Source organism: Furipterus horrens, unplaced genomic scaffold (assembly GCF_987537825.1).
Source record: "Furipterus horrens unplaced genomic scaffold, mFurHor1.1.pri manual_scaffold_4, whole genome shotgun sequence".
NCBI lineage: Eukaryota > Metazoa > Chordata > Mammalia > Chiroptera > Furipteridae > Furipterus > Furipterus horrens.
In genome coordinates, this window is record NW_028327174.1 from 95,658,232 (window position 1) to 95,672,929 (window position 14,698).

At 42.2% G+C, this 14,698-nt stretch overlaps 1 protein-coding gene across 1 annotated transcript in view; it reads left to right on the plus strand.

Moving 5' to 3' along the window:
* Positions 1-14,698, plus strand: part of CACNA2D4 (calcium voltage-gated channel auxiliary subunit alpha2delta 4) — a 128,541-nt gene that overhangs the window by 12,311 nt on the left and 101,532 nt on the right. The window contains exons 7-10 of the mRNA XM_090275173.1: positions 11,416-11,476; positions 12,109-12,259; positions 13,714-13,788; positions 14,603-14,692. Coding sequence (XP_090131299.1) covers positions 11,416-11,476; positions 12,109-12,259; positions 13,714-13,788; positions 14,603-14,692 — 377 coding nt within the window. The remainder of the gene's footprint in view (positions 1-11,415; positions 11,477-12,108; positions 12,260-13,713; positions 13,789-14,602; positions 14,693-14,698) is intronic.

Consider the following 14,698-nt stretch of genomic DNA (forward strand, 5'->3'; position numbering starts at 1 on the left):
TACCCTGGGTTGGGGGGCCTGCTGGGGGCTGGGACTCCTTTCTCCTGAGATATCCTTCCCAAATTTTTATCCATCTCACATGAGTGAGGGCTCAGCCCATTCCATGTCTGCACCCCTCCTACCAGTCTGGATGGATGTGGTTTCTTTAATTCTATAGTTGTCAGACTTCCATTCTGCTAGATTTCTGACAGTTCTGAGTGATGGCTGTTCTACAGTTTAGTTGTAATTTTGATGTGGTTGTGGGAGGAGGCGAGCCATGTCTGCCTACATCACCATCTTGACTGAAAGTCTCCCTGTCTCTTTTCACAATCTCTTTTACTAGTTGGCAAGTTCAGCACATTTATATTTACTATATTGATATATTTAACCATGCTTATCTTTTTTAAATTTCTATTTGTCCCTCTATGTTTTGTTTCCTTTTTCTCCTTTTTAAATCTTTTTTAATGATTAACCTTTTTTATTGATAAATCTCCTGTTATTTCTCTCTTTTTCTTTCTATCAGTTTAGAACTTATTCCTCTGTTTTTATTCTTTTAGTAATTTTCTCTTGTCAGGTATATGTAACAAGATATTAAAATTAATATTTTTACCCCTTTTCCCATCAAAAAAGGACTTAGAAGTCTTCCACTTACATCTCTTTCTCCCACCCTGATTTCCATCCTATTGACATCTAATAATTCCCTTTTTATCCCTACAAATTAGATATTATTACTGTTATTTGATGCAAACATTGCTTGTTTGGTATTAACTGCTTGCTTAGTGTTTTATCTGCCAACCACTCCTTCAAGCACTGCCAGCTGTCTTTCCAAGATCCTGTTCCTTCTTCTTGAGGTGACTCTCCAGAAGTTCATTTATAGTAGGGCTCTCAGTGTTAAGTTGCTTCAGCTTGTGTTGTCTACGAATGTTTTATTTTATCTTCATCTTATTTTTAATGTTAAATGTATTCTTTTTTATTTTTGCAAGTTCCACAAATCATTTCCTATTGTCATGCAATGTAAGCAGAAAAGTCAAACCCTATTTCTTTTTTATTGGAAACAAGTGACTGACTAAGCCTCCTTTTAATGACACACCCCTGAGAAATGGTTTACAGTAAATACCAGCTCAGGGGAACTAACACCCCAAGTAGACTTCGGAAAACAACACTGTAGTTATCTATCCTCCTTATTTTTTTTAAGTATATTTTATTGATTATATTGTTACAATAGTTCCAATTTTTTCCCCTTTGCTCCCCTCCACCTAGCAATCCCCCTCCCCCAGCAATTCCCCCCCTCCCCAAGTCCATGCCCATGGGTCATACATACAAGCTCTCCTGCTTCACCCTTTCATATATTCTTCTTCTTCTTCTTTTTTAATAAATGATTAATTAATAATTTTAACGATAAAAATTAACAATCCCTCCCTCTCAGGCTTAAGACCCTTTATAATCTTATAAAGGATAATGTGCAATGGTCTCGAGCTCCTCTAGCTGCTTCAAGCTGGACATGGTCGTCATCCTACCTACCCTTGGGTCCAGAAATCCCTAGTAAGAGTGGGGGTGTGAAGGGGAAGGTGGTCTTTCCACATGGGGAAGGATCGTGTAGACTCCAGGCCAGTTGGCTGTCCCCGGACAATGGCGTGCTTGGTTTAACAGGATGGCATCCTTGTTGTATCCTGGGGGCAACAGATTTGGCAATTGGGTTAAAAGACATCATTCAATTCATAACCACTAGATAACAGAAGGCAGGGATTAATTTTTCAATGTCCCACATTAGGGAAAAAAAAAACTTCTTTGGAGGAAGGTGTGCCAGGCACATCTCACCTCTCCAAAACCCTCTTGCCCATTATACTTAGTTTGGACTAAGGGAAATATTTTAGGTTTCCCCCTCTCAGACCTCTGGACCCCTACTGTCCAAGCCACTAGGATAGAAAAGAGAAACCAGTTTTAAAGTGAAGCCCACAGACCACCCCATACTTCACCAACCCAGCCACTTAGTTCAGCCAAACCATTGAGTCTCAGGAGGCAGAGCTGCAGACAGGATTAAGTGAGGCCTATGCCTACAGACAATAACTCAGGTAATGAGATCATAGGACTACGCCCTTTGAAAACAGAAAACACATGTTAATTTCTGTAACATAACCCACAAACAAGTCTCTAAATATGTAAGACTGTCTTATCGGAAAGACATTCATTTGCAAAGCATTTGATACTCTTCTTGCTTGTAAATTAAACATCTTTGATGATGCCACAGAACTAGTTTAACTTTCAAATGAAAACAAACTTTAAATGAAAAGAAACTTTAAAGACAGTTAGCTGCACTAGTTTATAGTCTGACACTGATCATTGTGATTTTCCTTGAATAACGATTTTTCTCCCTAAGATTATCCTCCTTGTCATTAAAGGGACTGCATTCAGTCCATTTTTAATTTATCCTGTTCATTTGCATAAACACAACAAGAGCAGCAAATGATCACTTATGATATTTAGTTCTGCTTTGCTGGAACTTACGCAAGGAACATTTAGGGTGACCTTCAGTCTGCCCCTCAGGGCACAGAAGCTGAGCCACATACCTGGCATTCAGCCTTGCCTGTACACACCTGTCTTTTCCAAGTCCTTCTGGTTTTCCATTGTGCCTTAAGGTCCCTTCTAGCCATCTTTCAGGAAAACAACCTTCATTCCTTCCCTGGAAAGATTGCTGTGGCCCTCACAACCAACCGACATACCAGGCCTTTTATCTCGTGGGCTTTTATTACCTTCGAAAGTCATTCCCAGTTCCTCAGGGCTTTTTGGTAACAACCAGAGCCCAAGCATATCTCCTTTAGGCGTGACATTCCAGTCAACGTCTTGGTCAAAACAAAAACAAAAAACCCTCTATTAACAACTGGTCTTATTAGTTTTATGCAAAGAAACTTATGTCATTACTTACTTCTTTAGAATGCCAAATACTGGAAAGATCAGATTGGGAGAAAAATATACAGTGTGAAGGAAAATCCTTGTCCTTCTAATATTCACTGAACTGGCATTTCCATTCTTCATATTTTCATTTTTCCCCCACTAAAAATTTTTTGTTTAATTTTCCATTACTGTTGTCCCACTTATTCCCCCTCTTGCTTCCCTGCACCCTGTCCCTCCCTTCTCCCACATTCAGTCCCCACTCAGTTGTCCATATCTGTGGGTCATTTATACATGTTCTTTGACTAGACCCTTCCCCTTTTTACCCCCTTCTCTCCCTCCTGCCACCCCCTTGTTACTGTTAGTCTGCTCCTTGTTTACATGCCTCTGGTTCAATTTTGCTCATTTGTTTGTGTTGTTCATTAGTTTCCTGTAATAGGTGACAGCATAAGGTACTTTTCTTTCGTTGCCTGGCTTATTTTGCTAAGCATAATTCTCTCTAGTTCCATCCATGTTGTTGCAAATGGTAGAAGTTCCTTCTTTCTTTCTGCTACATAGAATTCCATTGTGTAAATGTACCACAGTTTTTTTGATTCGCTCATCTACAAATGGGCACTTAGGTTGTTTCCAGCACTTGACTATTGTAAATAGTGCTGCTATGAACATAGGAGTGCATAGGTTCTATTGAATTGGTGTTTCAGGATTTTTCTGATATAATCCTAGCAATGGAATTGCTGGTTCAAAAGGCAGTTCCATTTTTAGTTTTTTGAGGAAATTCCAAACTGTTTTTCATAGTGGCTGCACCAGTCTGCATTCCCACCAGCAACACACCAGGGTTCCCATTTCTCCGCATCCTCTCCAACACAAGTTGTTTGTTGATTTGTTAATGATGGCCATTCTGACTGGTGTGAGGTGGTATCTCATTGTGGTTTTTATTTGCATCTCTCTGATGTCTAGGGATGTTGAGCATTCTTTCATATGTCTATGGGCTTTCTGTATGTCCTCTTTGGAGAACTGTTTGTTCAGGTCCTTTGCCCATTTTTTAATTGGGTTGTCTGTCTTCTTGGTGTTGAGTCATGTAAGTTCTTTATATATTTTTGAGATTAATCCCTTGTCTGAGATATCATTGGCAAATATATTTTCCCATATGGTTGGTTTCCTTTTCATCTTGCTGATGTTTTCTTTAGCTGAGCAGAAACTTTTTAGTTTGATGTAGTCCCATTTGTTTATTCTTTCCTTTATTTCCCTTGCCTTAGGAGATATATCAGTGAAAATGTTGCTACGTGGGATATCTGAAATTTTCCTGCCTATGTTTTCCTCTAGGACTTTCAAGGTGTCACAGCTTACATTTAAGTCTTTGATCCATTTCAAGTCTATTCTGGTGTATGGTGTAAGTTGGTGGTCTAGTTTCATTTTTTTGCATGTCCTTGTCCAGTTCTCCCAACACCATTTGTTGAAGAGGCTCTTTTCACTCCATTTGATGTTCCTTCCCCTTTTGTCAAGTATTAGTTGACCATATAGACCTGGGTTTATTTCTGGGCTCTCTATTCTGTTCCATTGATCTATATGTCTGTTCTTATGCCAGTACCAGACAGTCTTGATTACCGTGGGCTTGTAGTATAGTTTGATATCAGGTATTGTGATTCCTCCTACTACGTTCTCCTTCCTCGGAATTGCTGAGCTATTTGGGCTCTTTTTGGTTCCATATAAATTTTTGAAGTATTTGTTCTAGGTCTGTGAAATGAGTCATTGGTATTTTAATAGGGATTGCATTGAATCTATAAATTGCTTTGGGTAGTAAGGACATTTTAATGATGTTGATTCTTCCCATCCATGAGCATGGTATATGCTTCCATTTATTTGTATCTTCCTTAATTTCTTTCTTCAGTGTTATGTAGTTTTCTGAGTACAGGTCTTTTACCTCCTTTGTTAAGTTTATTCCTAGGTACTTTATTTTTCTTGTTGCTATGGTAAATGGGATTTTTCTTTTAGTTTCTATCTCTGACATTTTATTGTTGGTGTACAGAAATGCCTTCAATTTCTGAATATTGATTTTGAACCCTGCTATTTTGTCGAATTCACTTATTAGGTCAAATAGTTTTTTTGTGGAGTCTACAGGGTTTTCTATGTACACTATCATGTCATCTGCAAATAATGACAGCTTTACTTCCCGTTTTCCAATTTGAATGCCTTTTATTTCCCTTTCTTGTCTGATTGCTGTGGCTAGAACTTCCAAGACTATGTTGAATAGGAGTGGAGAGAGTGGACATTTTTGTCTTGTTCCTGACTTCAGGGCGAATGCTCACAGTTTTTGCCCATTGAGTATGATGTTGGCTTCAGGTTTCTCATATATGGCCTTTATTATGTTGAGGTATGCCCCCTCTATTCCCATTTTGCTGAGAGTTTTCATCATAAATGGGTGTTGTACTTTATCAAATGCTTTTTCTGCACCTATTGATATGATCACGTGGTTTTTGTCTTTCATTTTATTTATGTGATGTGTTACACTTATTGGTTTGCGAATATTAAACCATCCTTGAATCCCTGGGATGAATCCCACTTGATCATGGTGTATGATCTTTCTAATGTGTTGCTGGATCCGGCTTGCCAATATTTTGTTGAGGATTTTAGCATCTATGTTCATTGGCAATATTGGCCTGTAGTTTTCTTTCTTTGTTGTGTCTTGACCTGGTTTTGGAATTAGGGTAATACAGGCTTCATAGAACGAGTTTGGGAGTCTTCCCTCTTCTTGGATCTTTTGAAATAGTCTGAGGAGGATAGGAGTTAGTTCTTTCCTAAATGTTTTGTAGAATTCACCTGTGAAGCCATCCGGTCCAGGGCTTCTGTGTGCTGGGAGTTTTTTGATACCTGCTTCAATTTCACTAGTTGTTATTGGTCTATTCAGGCTTTCTGCTTCTTCTTGATTCAGTTTTGGAAGACTGTATATTTCCAGGAATTTGTCCATTTCCTTTAGGTTGTCAAATTTCTTGCCATACAGTTGTTCGTAATAATTTCTTACAATCCTTTGTATTTCTGTGGTATTGGTTGTGATTTCTCCTCTTTCATTTCTGATTTTATTTATTTGGGTCCTCTCTCTTTTTTTTTTTTTTTTTTTTTTTTTTTTTTTTTGATGAGCCTGGTTAAAGACTTGTCAATTTTGTTTATCTTTTCAAAGAGCCAGCTCCTACTTATGTTGATCTTCTGAATTGTTAGTTTAGTCTCTATGTCATTTAATTCTGCTCTGATCTTGATGATTTCCTTCCCTCTATTTGATATGGACTTTGCTTATTGTTCTTCCTCTAGTTCTTGTAGCTGTAGGGTTAAATTTTTTATTACAGATTCTTCTTGCTTTTTTAGGTAGGCCTGTATTGCAATGAACTTTCCTCTCAGGACTGCTTTCGCTGTATCCCATAGGGTTTGGGTTGTTGTGTGTTCATTGTCATTAGTTTCCAGAAACTTTTTGATTTCTTCCTTGATGTCATTGTTAACCCATTCATTATTTAATAGCATGTTATTCATTCTCCATGAGTTTGAATGTTTTTGAGTTTTTTCCTTGAGGTTGATTTCCAATTTTAAGCCATTGTGATCTGAGAAGATGCTTGATATAATTTCAATTTTCTTAAATTTGTTGAGGCTTGTTTTGTGTCCTACCATGTGGTCTATCTTTGAAAATGTTCCAGGTGCACTTGAGAAGAATGTATATTTTGCTTCTTTGGGGTGAAAAGTTCTATATATATCGACTAAGTCCATTTGATCTAGAGTATTGTTCAGTGCCTCAATATCTTTGGTGTTTTATTTTGCTTCAAAGATCTGTCCATTGTTGACAATGGGGTATTAAAGTCCCCTACTATGAGTGTGTTGCTGTCTATATATTTCTTGGGGTCTTTCAAAATTTTCCTTACATATTTGGGTGCTCCTAAGTTGGGTGCATATATATTTATAAGAGTTATATCTTCTTGATGGATTTTTCCCTTAAGTATTATGAAATGTCCTTCTTTGTCTCTTTTTATTGCCTTTGCTGTGAAATCTGTTTTGTCTGATATAAGTATTGCTACCCCAGCTTTTTTTTTTTTTTTTTTTTTTTTTTTTTTTTGGTCCATTTGCTTGAAATACTTTTTTACATCCCTTCACTTTCAGTCTGTGTAGATCTTTTGTTCTAAGGTGGGTCTCTTGTAGACAGCATATATGTGTGTCATGCTTTCTAATCCATTCAGCTACCCTATGTCTTTTGATTGGAGCATTTAATCCATTTACATTTAAGGTTATTACCGATAAGTACTTATTCATTGTCATTTTCCCCCTTTGTACTTGTGTTCCTCTCTGTCTCTCTCTGTTTCTTCATCTTCTTAAAGCAGACCCTTTAGCATCTCTTGCGATGCTGGTTTGGTGGAGATGTATTCTTTTAGACTTCTTTTGTCTTGGAAACTCCTTATTTCACCTTCCATTTTGAATGAGAGCCTTGCTGGGTAGAGTATTCTTGGTTGTAGGCATTTGTTTTTCATTGCTTGAAATATTTTTTGCCATTCCCTTCTGGCTTGTAGTGTTTCTGCTGAGAAATCTGATGATAGCCTTATTGGAGCTCCCTTGTATGTTATCAGTTATTTCTCTCCTGCTGCTTTTAGGATTCTCTCTTTGTCTTTCAATGTTGCCATTTTAATTATGATGTGTCTTGAAGTGGACCTGTTGGGGTTCATCTTCATTGGGACCCTCTGTGCTTCCTGGACTTGCGTGACTCTTTCTCTCCTCATGTTAGGGAAGTTTTCTGTCATTAGTGTTTCAAAGAGGTTTTCTATCCCTTGCTCTTCTTCTTCTTCTTCTTCTGGAATTCCTATGATATGGATATTATTATGTTTCATGTTGTCCTGCAGCTGTCTTAGAACCTCTTCAGTCTTGTTCAGTCTTTTTCCATTTTGTTGCACTGTCTGGGAGTTTTTGTCTACATTGTCCTCCAGCTCACTGATCTGATCTTCTGCTTCCTCTAGCCTGCTTTTAATTCCTTCTACTGTGTTCTTCAATTCAGAGATCATATTCTTCATTTCTTCCTGGCTCTTACTGATAGCTTCTATGTCCTTTTTCATTCTGGTGTGATTCTCAGTAAGTTCCTTGTAGTTTTTCTGGAGTTCTTTGTAGTTTACACTGAGCTCATTGAGCTTCTCCATAATCCATGTTTTGAATTCCATATCTGATAGTTTGCTCCCCTCTATTTCATTTAGCACTCTTTCTGGGGATTATTTCATTTAGCACTCTTTCTGGGGATTCTACCTTTCCTTTCGATGGGGGGTTGTTTTTCTGTCTCCCCATTTTTGTGACTCCTATTGTTTTTTGGTGCTTCTTAGAATGATCAGCACTTCCTATATCTGCCCCTGGTGGCATCAGATCATGTACTGGTCTGGCCCTAGGCAGCCGGTTGGAGACTTCCAGGGATCTACTGCCTTTGTCTGACTTCTTTAGTTGTTAATCTATTCAATCTGTGATTAGCTGTCAGGCTTAAAGACCGTGGGTGTGGCAGCATAATTCCTGTAGGCAGGGCTTTTGCTTCCCCTCAGGCTGATGCCACTTTGAGGGGAATGGTCTGCCTGCAGTACTGGGGATAAGTCAGCACTGGGACCCGGTCGACTGCTCCCCCAGTTCTTCCCTCAAAACCACCATGCCAAACTCTCCCCAAGTGTCTCCAGTCCTCTTTGCCTTCCCTCTGCTTGAGCCCAGGGTAAGTGGGGGCCAAAATATTTTCATATGTGATCCACTTAAGAGCTCTTTTTCTCCCACTGTTTTTCTCCAGCTAGCAAGAAACCCTGTGGCTTTTCACTTTTCTCAGCTGGATACTATTTTACTTTCCACTCTGTTGCTGTAGGCTGGGAAGCCCAGTTGGGGGTTAGACCCTGCCCTTCTCAGGGGGAACCGCCGGCTGCTGAGCTGTTTCTCAGTCCCTTCAACTGCCACCCATGGGAGCCCAGTCAGCCCTTCCGCATCTCCGCACTCCCTACCAGTCACGTTGTGATGTAGCAGCCTTTTCTGTCTCTCCGTGGTTATAAGACTTCTCTCCAGCTAGTGTTCAGTTGGTTATTCTAGATGATTTCTCCAAAATTAAGTTGTAAATCCAGACTGGTCCCTTCTCTCTCCTCAGACAATTTGTTTCTAAGTCAGTTATTTCATTCGCACCGAGGAAGCTGCAGGAAGGGAAGCCTCTGAAGTGGCGCCCAAACAGGGATCAGCGAAAAGGACTCGCCGAAGTGCTGCGGGCTATGAGACAAGGATGCGGACAACACCTATCCTCATTCTTGAGTGATAGTTCTGCTAGAAATGCTTTCTAAATTAACTATTCTTTTCTTTCAAGACCTTAAAATTTTGTTCTCCTGCCTTCTGACTTCTACTGATGTTGAGAAAATCTGCTATTAGTTTAACTGTTGTTCGTTTGAAAGTAAATGTTCTAGCTTTTCTGGTTGCTTTCAGGGTCTTTATTTATTTATTTGCCTTTGGAGTTCTGCAGCTTCACTACTATGTGTCTACAAGTGGCTATCTTTTTATTTCTCCTGCTTAGGATATACTATGCTTCCTGGATCTGTGGGTTCATATTTTTATCAGTTCTAGAACCTTTGCCATCACTGTCTTTGTAACCATGGTGTTTCTTGTGCTCTCTCTCTCTTCTCTTTCTACGTCTCCTGTCAGACATGTGTGAGACCTTCTCCTTCTAGCTTCCACAGAATTATGGATAAACGCTTCAAATGCCTGAATGTTTTCTTTACCTGTACATTTATTTTATTTTTTTAACTTATGTTTTTCATTTACAAAAATTCTATATTTAAAACTCTGTTTCTTTGTTTCTAATCATTTCTTATTGTATATTTTTCCTTGCGATCTTTCCAATATAGCTATCCTTTATTTTTTATTTGGTAGTTCCAACACATGTAATCCTTAGAAGGATACATGTGGTGGTTCTTGCTTCTGTTACCACTCACTCATAGGGACCTGTTTCCAGTGTATTGTTAATCTCTTCCTGCAAGGCCATACTGCTTGTCATCTGTGGGAATCCCACAGGAATGGCTTGAGAAAGCTCCCCCTAAAGAAGGTGACTTCTGCTTCTGCTTGAAGTTGAGGGTACCTCCACCCAGGGCCACCAAAGGTCACTTTTAAGGTTCTGGTTCAGAGCCCAGAACCTCAGACTCACTTTCTGTTCCTTGTTATTGTTATAAGGGTCAAATTCCCAACAGCCATGTCGCTATAGGGATGTGGCCTTAGGAAACCCTACTGCTCACCAGCTGCCTCAGGTCAACATCATAGCCACGCTGCTCGTGTCCCACCATACAGCTCTGCCCATAGCTCTGTCCTGCCCCTGCCAGGTTAGGGCTGCTCACTGTCCTGGCCCCTGCCTCTCCCCCTTGGAACTCTACTCCCATTCATTTGGTTTTGGAAGTATGATCCAATCCTTGAAAACTTCTTCTCCCTTTGACAAACCAGCAATGCCTCAAAGTGTGTATCTCATCTGAAATCTAACTGCTGTGGAATAGGAAGAGCCCTTAGAACTTCTAGGCATTCATGATATGGCCACAGGTTTTTCTCTAGCTCAAACGCAGCATGATACAATTGTACTTACTATTTTTAATCTCTTATTGTGAACCCAGTTTTGCCAATCACTCAAGTTTTTGTTAAACAGGGATGCTGTCGTGGAGCATGTCAGTGTTACTTTTGCTTTGTGTGTATTTATCCAAATTTTTTATTAGATGAATAGGACAAAATCTACTCCAGCACTCTGCTAGTGGGTAAAGACAAGATCTCTCATACTCATTCCATTGTTGTCTCACTCATATGGCAAATATTTATTGAGCACCAAGTCTCTTAGGTGCTATGGCAGACATCGTACCAGGTACAGGCAGATCTTGGAGATACTACGGGTTTGGTTCCAGACCACCACAACAAAATGAGTTTCTCAATAGAGTGAGTCCTAATCTTTTTGCTGGTGAAGGTCCTTGACTTCACTTTGTAAAAAACACACCATCTTTGAAATGCCATAAGTAAAGGACAATAAAATAAGGTGTGCCTGTACTTGGAACCCCTGACCTCAAGGAGTTATAGTCTTGCAGCCAATTCATTTCTCCCAGCCAGCTAACAGGAAAGATTGTGAGTACTAACAGGCAACCTGACCAGAGGAAGGTGGACTAGGAGTCAGAGAACCTGGCTCTCTCGACTCTCTGTCCAAGCTTTTGCCAGATGGTAATGGATATTAAAAGTCATGCCTTCCTGAAGCTTCCCTTTCCACAACTGGATGTAAAGCTTAGTTCACAAATGAGTTTTAGGTACAACATAAAGGGGCCCTACTGTGAAAGTCACCCTAACTCTGAATCTGAGCACTGTGTGTGGTAAGTGTCCCTCCATCGAGCTTGGCCTCCCTCTTGCCTGTTGCCTCAGTTTATAGGGTGCTCTAGGCCCTGTTGCCCGGGTCCACAGTTGGCCTTCCCTGGGAGTCATGGCATTCCTAGATGTCAGCACCCAGCTTGGGGCTCTGGAGCAGTATCACTGAGCCAGTGAAAGAACCAGCCTTTGTTTCCCCAGGCATCAAATGGACGCCTGACGAGAATGGAGTCATCACCTTTGACTGCCGGAACCGTGGCTGGTAAGAGCTCCCAGTGGGGAGGTCTCTGGTGCTGGCATCCGTCGTATAGTATACACTTTGAGTTTTGCCCATTTCTCCTCCAGTCTCTGCCCCCTGATCAAAGGGCCTCAGGTGTGTAGAACCTTAACCCGACACAAGAGGAGGAAAAAGCTGTCATCCTTCCTTCTCGCCATGGCTGCCCTTGCTGCCCGACCGATCACATTTGTCGTTCCTGCCCACCAGCTCCCTGCAGGACACTGAGCTGCCTCCAAATCCACCCTCTGCCAGGCTCTCCTCTCCCTCCACACCCCTCCTGGGCAGATTTGTAACAGAATCTGAGGGTGGAATCCAGTTCTCTCCATTCCTGCTGCCCGCTCCTCTTGGACCCCGGCTGGTCTAAAATAAGGAAGACAAGGTTACCAGCAGAGCTTGACCTTTCTTTTGCCTGACGGGCCCATTAGATGAGCACATGCCCAACTGTTACCCCAAAATGGCTTCAGAACTATGCTAAGTGGTTATGGAACATGATACAACCTGATGTCAATGGGGGCCTACCTGAATTGAGTCCAAACAGAAAAAAATGAGACTAGGTTGGGTCGTTGCTCTGGCTCTGATTTTCCCATCGTTGACCTGTCCCTTTCTTTCTGCTAAAGGTACATACAAGCCGCTACTTCTCCCAAGGACATAGTGATTGTGATGGACACAAGTGGCAGCATGAAGGGGCTACGGATGACGATCGCCAAGCACACCGTCTCCACCATCTTGGACACGCTGGGAGAAAACGACTTTGTTAATATCATTGCGGTAAATGTGCCTTCCTGTTTTAGAATAGCTCTTGCGTGTTCTAAAAAAACTTTCTTCTGTCTGCACTGGAATGACCTATACCCACAAACACATGATGCTTCATGCTGTAGAATAATTCCTCTGAAGTTGGGGCTCCTAACTGAGGGTCAGGCCAGGGATGGTCTGTAAGAGGTCCACAGAGTTTCTGAAATTATGTGTATGTTCATTATTCTCAGTCCATAGAGTTCATTAATTTAGATAAGTGTGGGATGTAACAGAAGTTAAGAAGCACTGGCCCTGAGAAAATACCTAATTTATCCCATCCATGTGCTCTTGACCAGGGCCCAACACTGAACAGCCTCGGCAGTCTACTGTAGGATGAGTGATCCTTGGGCTCCTGCTTTGCAGCAGTCTCAGTTCTCCCACTTTCTTCATCCCAAATCCAGACACATCAGGAGGAAGGAGAGGGTATGTAGGGCACCTAGACAGGGACCAACAAATCCTGGTCATGCTTTCATAGCAACTCTTCCTAGCCCTGCCTGCCCCCAGAGAAGTAACATTTGGGGGAGAGAGAGCAGGAAGAAAAGCAGGACAAGTTAGGAGAATGCTTTCAAAGACAATGAGAGAGTGGGGGGCCAGCGCAGCCCTCCACAGAGGCAGAGCTGACAGCCACCTGGGGAGCCATTTTGAAGGCTACCTGATCCAAGACTTTTCTCCACCAGCCTGCCACGTGGCTGAAAATGCTTATCTTTAGTAAAATTTACTTACCTTGTAAAGAAATACCAAGGCAAAATGGTCTAACCTCAAAATGACCATCCTGGGGAGAAGGGCCCCCTCATCCCTGAGCTGCTCTCCAAGGCCTGCATCACTTAACCACCCACATTACTCCCAGACCCCATGCTCCCCATCTCTGCTACCAACCCACACTTGATCCTGACCTGCAGCATAGATAGGACAGCTATGGGAACAGGTCTCACCCCTGCATAAGAGTGGGGGTTCCCGCTCTTCTCTCAGCCTGTCGATAGCTGAAGGACCCTCTTCATAAATGCAGAACAAAAGGAAAAAGGAGCACTGTTTCTAATCCCTGTACCCAGGCACTGAGGAGGGTTCTGCTTTTGGAGGACTCCAGGAGTCCCAGAGAAGGCCTTCCATCTGGCCTTGGTGGCAGAGACCAGAGGAATTCATTCAGTAACCTGCAGTTCTCTGTGGGCCCTAGGAGGCAGACATGACTCAGACACCAGAGAAAATGAACTTGATTAAGAATTTTTAGAGTTAAGGCCCTGCTGTTCTATGTACCCCACCTCTGTACTCTGAAAAATTGCCAGTAGCATAGGTACTGCAAGGTAATATACATAGATGCCTGGTTGACCCCAGCCCTGACCACCCGGTGAATTGCCTGAGCCTCATCACCGGGCCCTGACTTTCCAAACGGACCTTGTCTGTTCTCCCCTCCCCTCTGCCCTCTGCAACTGCAGTACAATGACTACATCCATTACATCGAGCCTTGTTTCAAAGGGATCCTTGTTCAGGCTGATCAAGACAACCGTGAGGTAAGTACCCACATCAGGTGTGTGCCTGATGCTTCAGAGCCCCTGTTCTGCTTAGAATGGTGGGAGTCATCTTTGCAGCTGCCTGACAGCCCCTTTTTCTCATTCCCATGGCACTTGGAAAGGGGCAAAGCCCGTCTGCAGTTACGCACACAAACACAGCCGGGAAATTGTACCCATGATTACGCTGTCTGCCCATCACAGCAAATAGTGAGCAAGGAGATACCTCCCTTCTGAGGAAAATGTCACTTCTCCAGGACTGGTTTTTCACTCTGTGGAAAAGCACTCAGTTTTCCCCTGTACCTCCCCCTGGGCCTTTTCACTATGACAGTTCTCATGAGGAGCTTCCTCAAAAGGAAGAGAAATTCAAACCCACTGCATTGAGTCCTTTTCAAAGGTCAAGGGAGAGATCCTTCCCTCTGTAACTGGGGAATTTGGTTGTGGCTTCCTCTGAATTCTGGCCTTCCGCTGGAGCCCCTGGCCGTCTCCTCACCCTTGGAGCAAGAGCTGGGATGCTGAGACTTCTGGGGACCTGGGAGCCTGGGCATTGGCCTGGACTGGCTTGCGCACTCTGGTTGAATTCACATTGGCATTTCCTTCCAGTAGTGGGGATAGATTTGTGCCCAGGTGCTCACATTCTCAGTTTATCTTGGGGCATTTGAGAAGCATCTGTTGTGGGGGTCCAGTCATAAAATCAGCTGGAGAGATATGTCCCATGGTCATGTCCTTCTGGGTAAACAGCTCTAAACAGCCTCTGAAATTAAGTCCCTGACCCACTCGATCCATTGACAAGCCTCTGGTTTCTCACCCACAATAGCATTTCAAACAGCTGGTGGATGAGCTGATGGTTAAAGGGGTAGGGGTCGTGGACCAAGCACTGAGAGAAGCCTTCCAGATCCTGAAGCAGGTACTG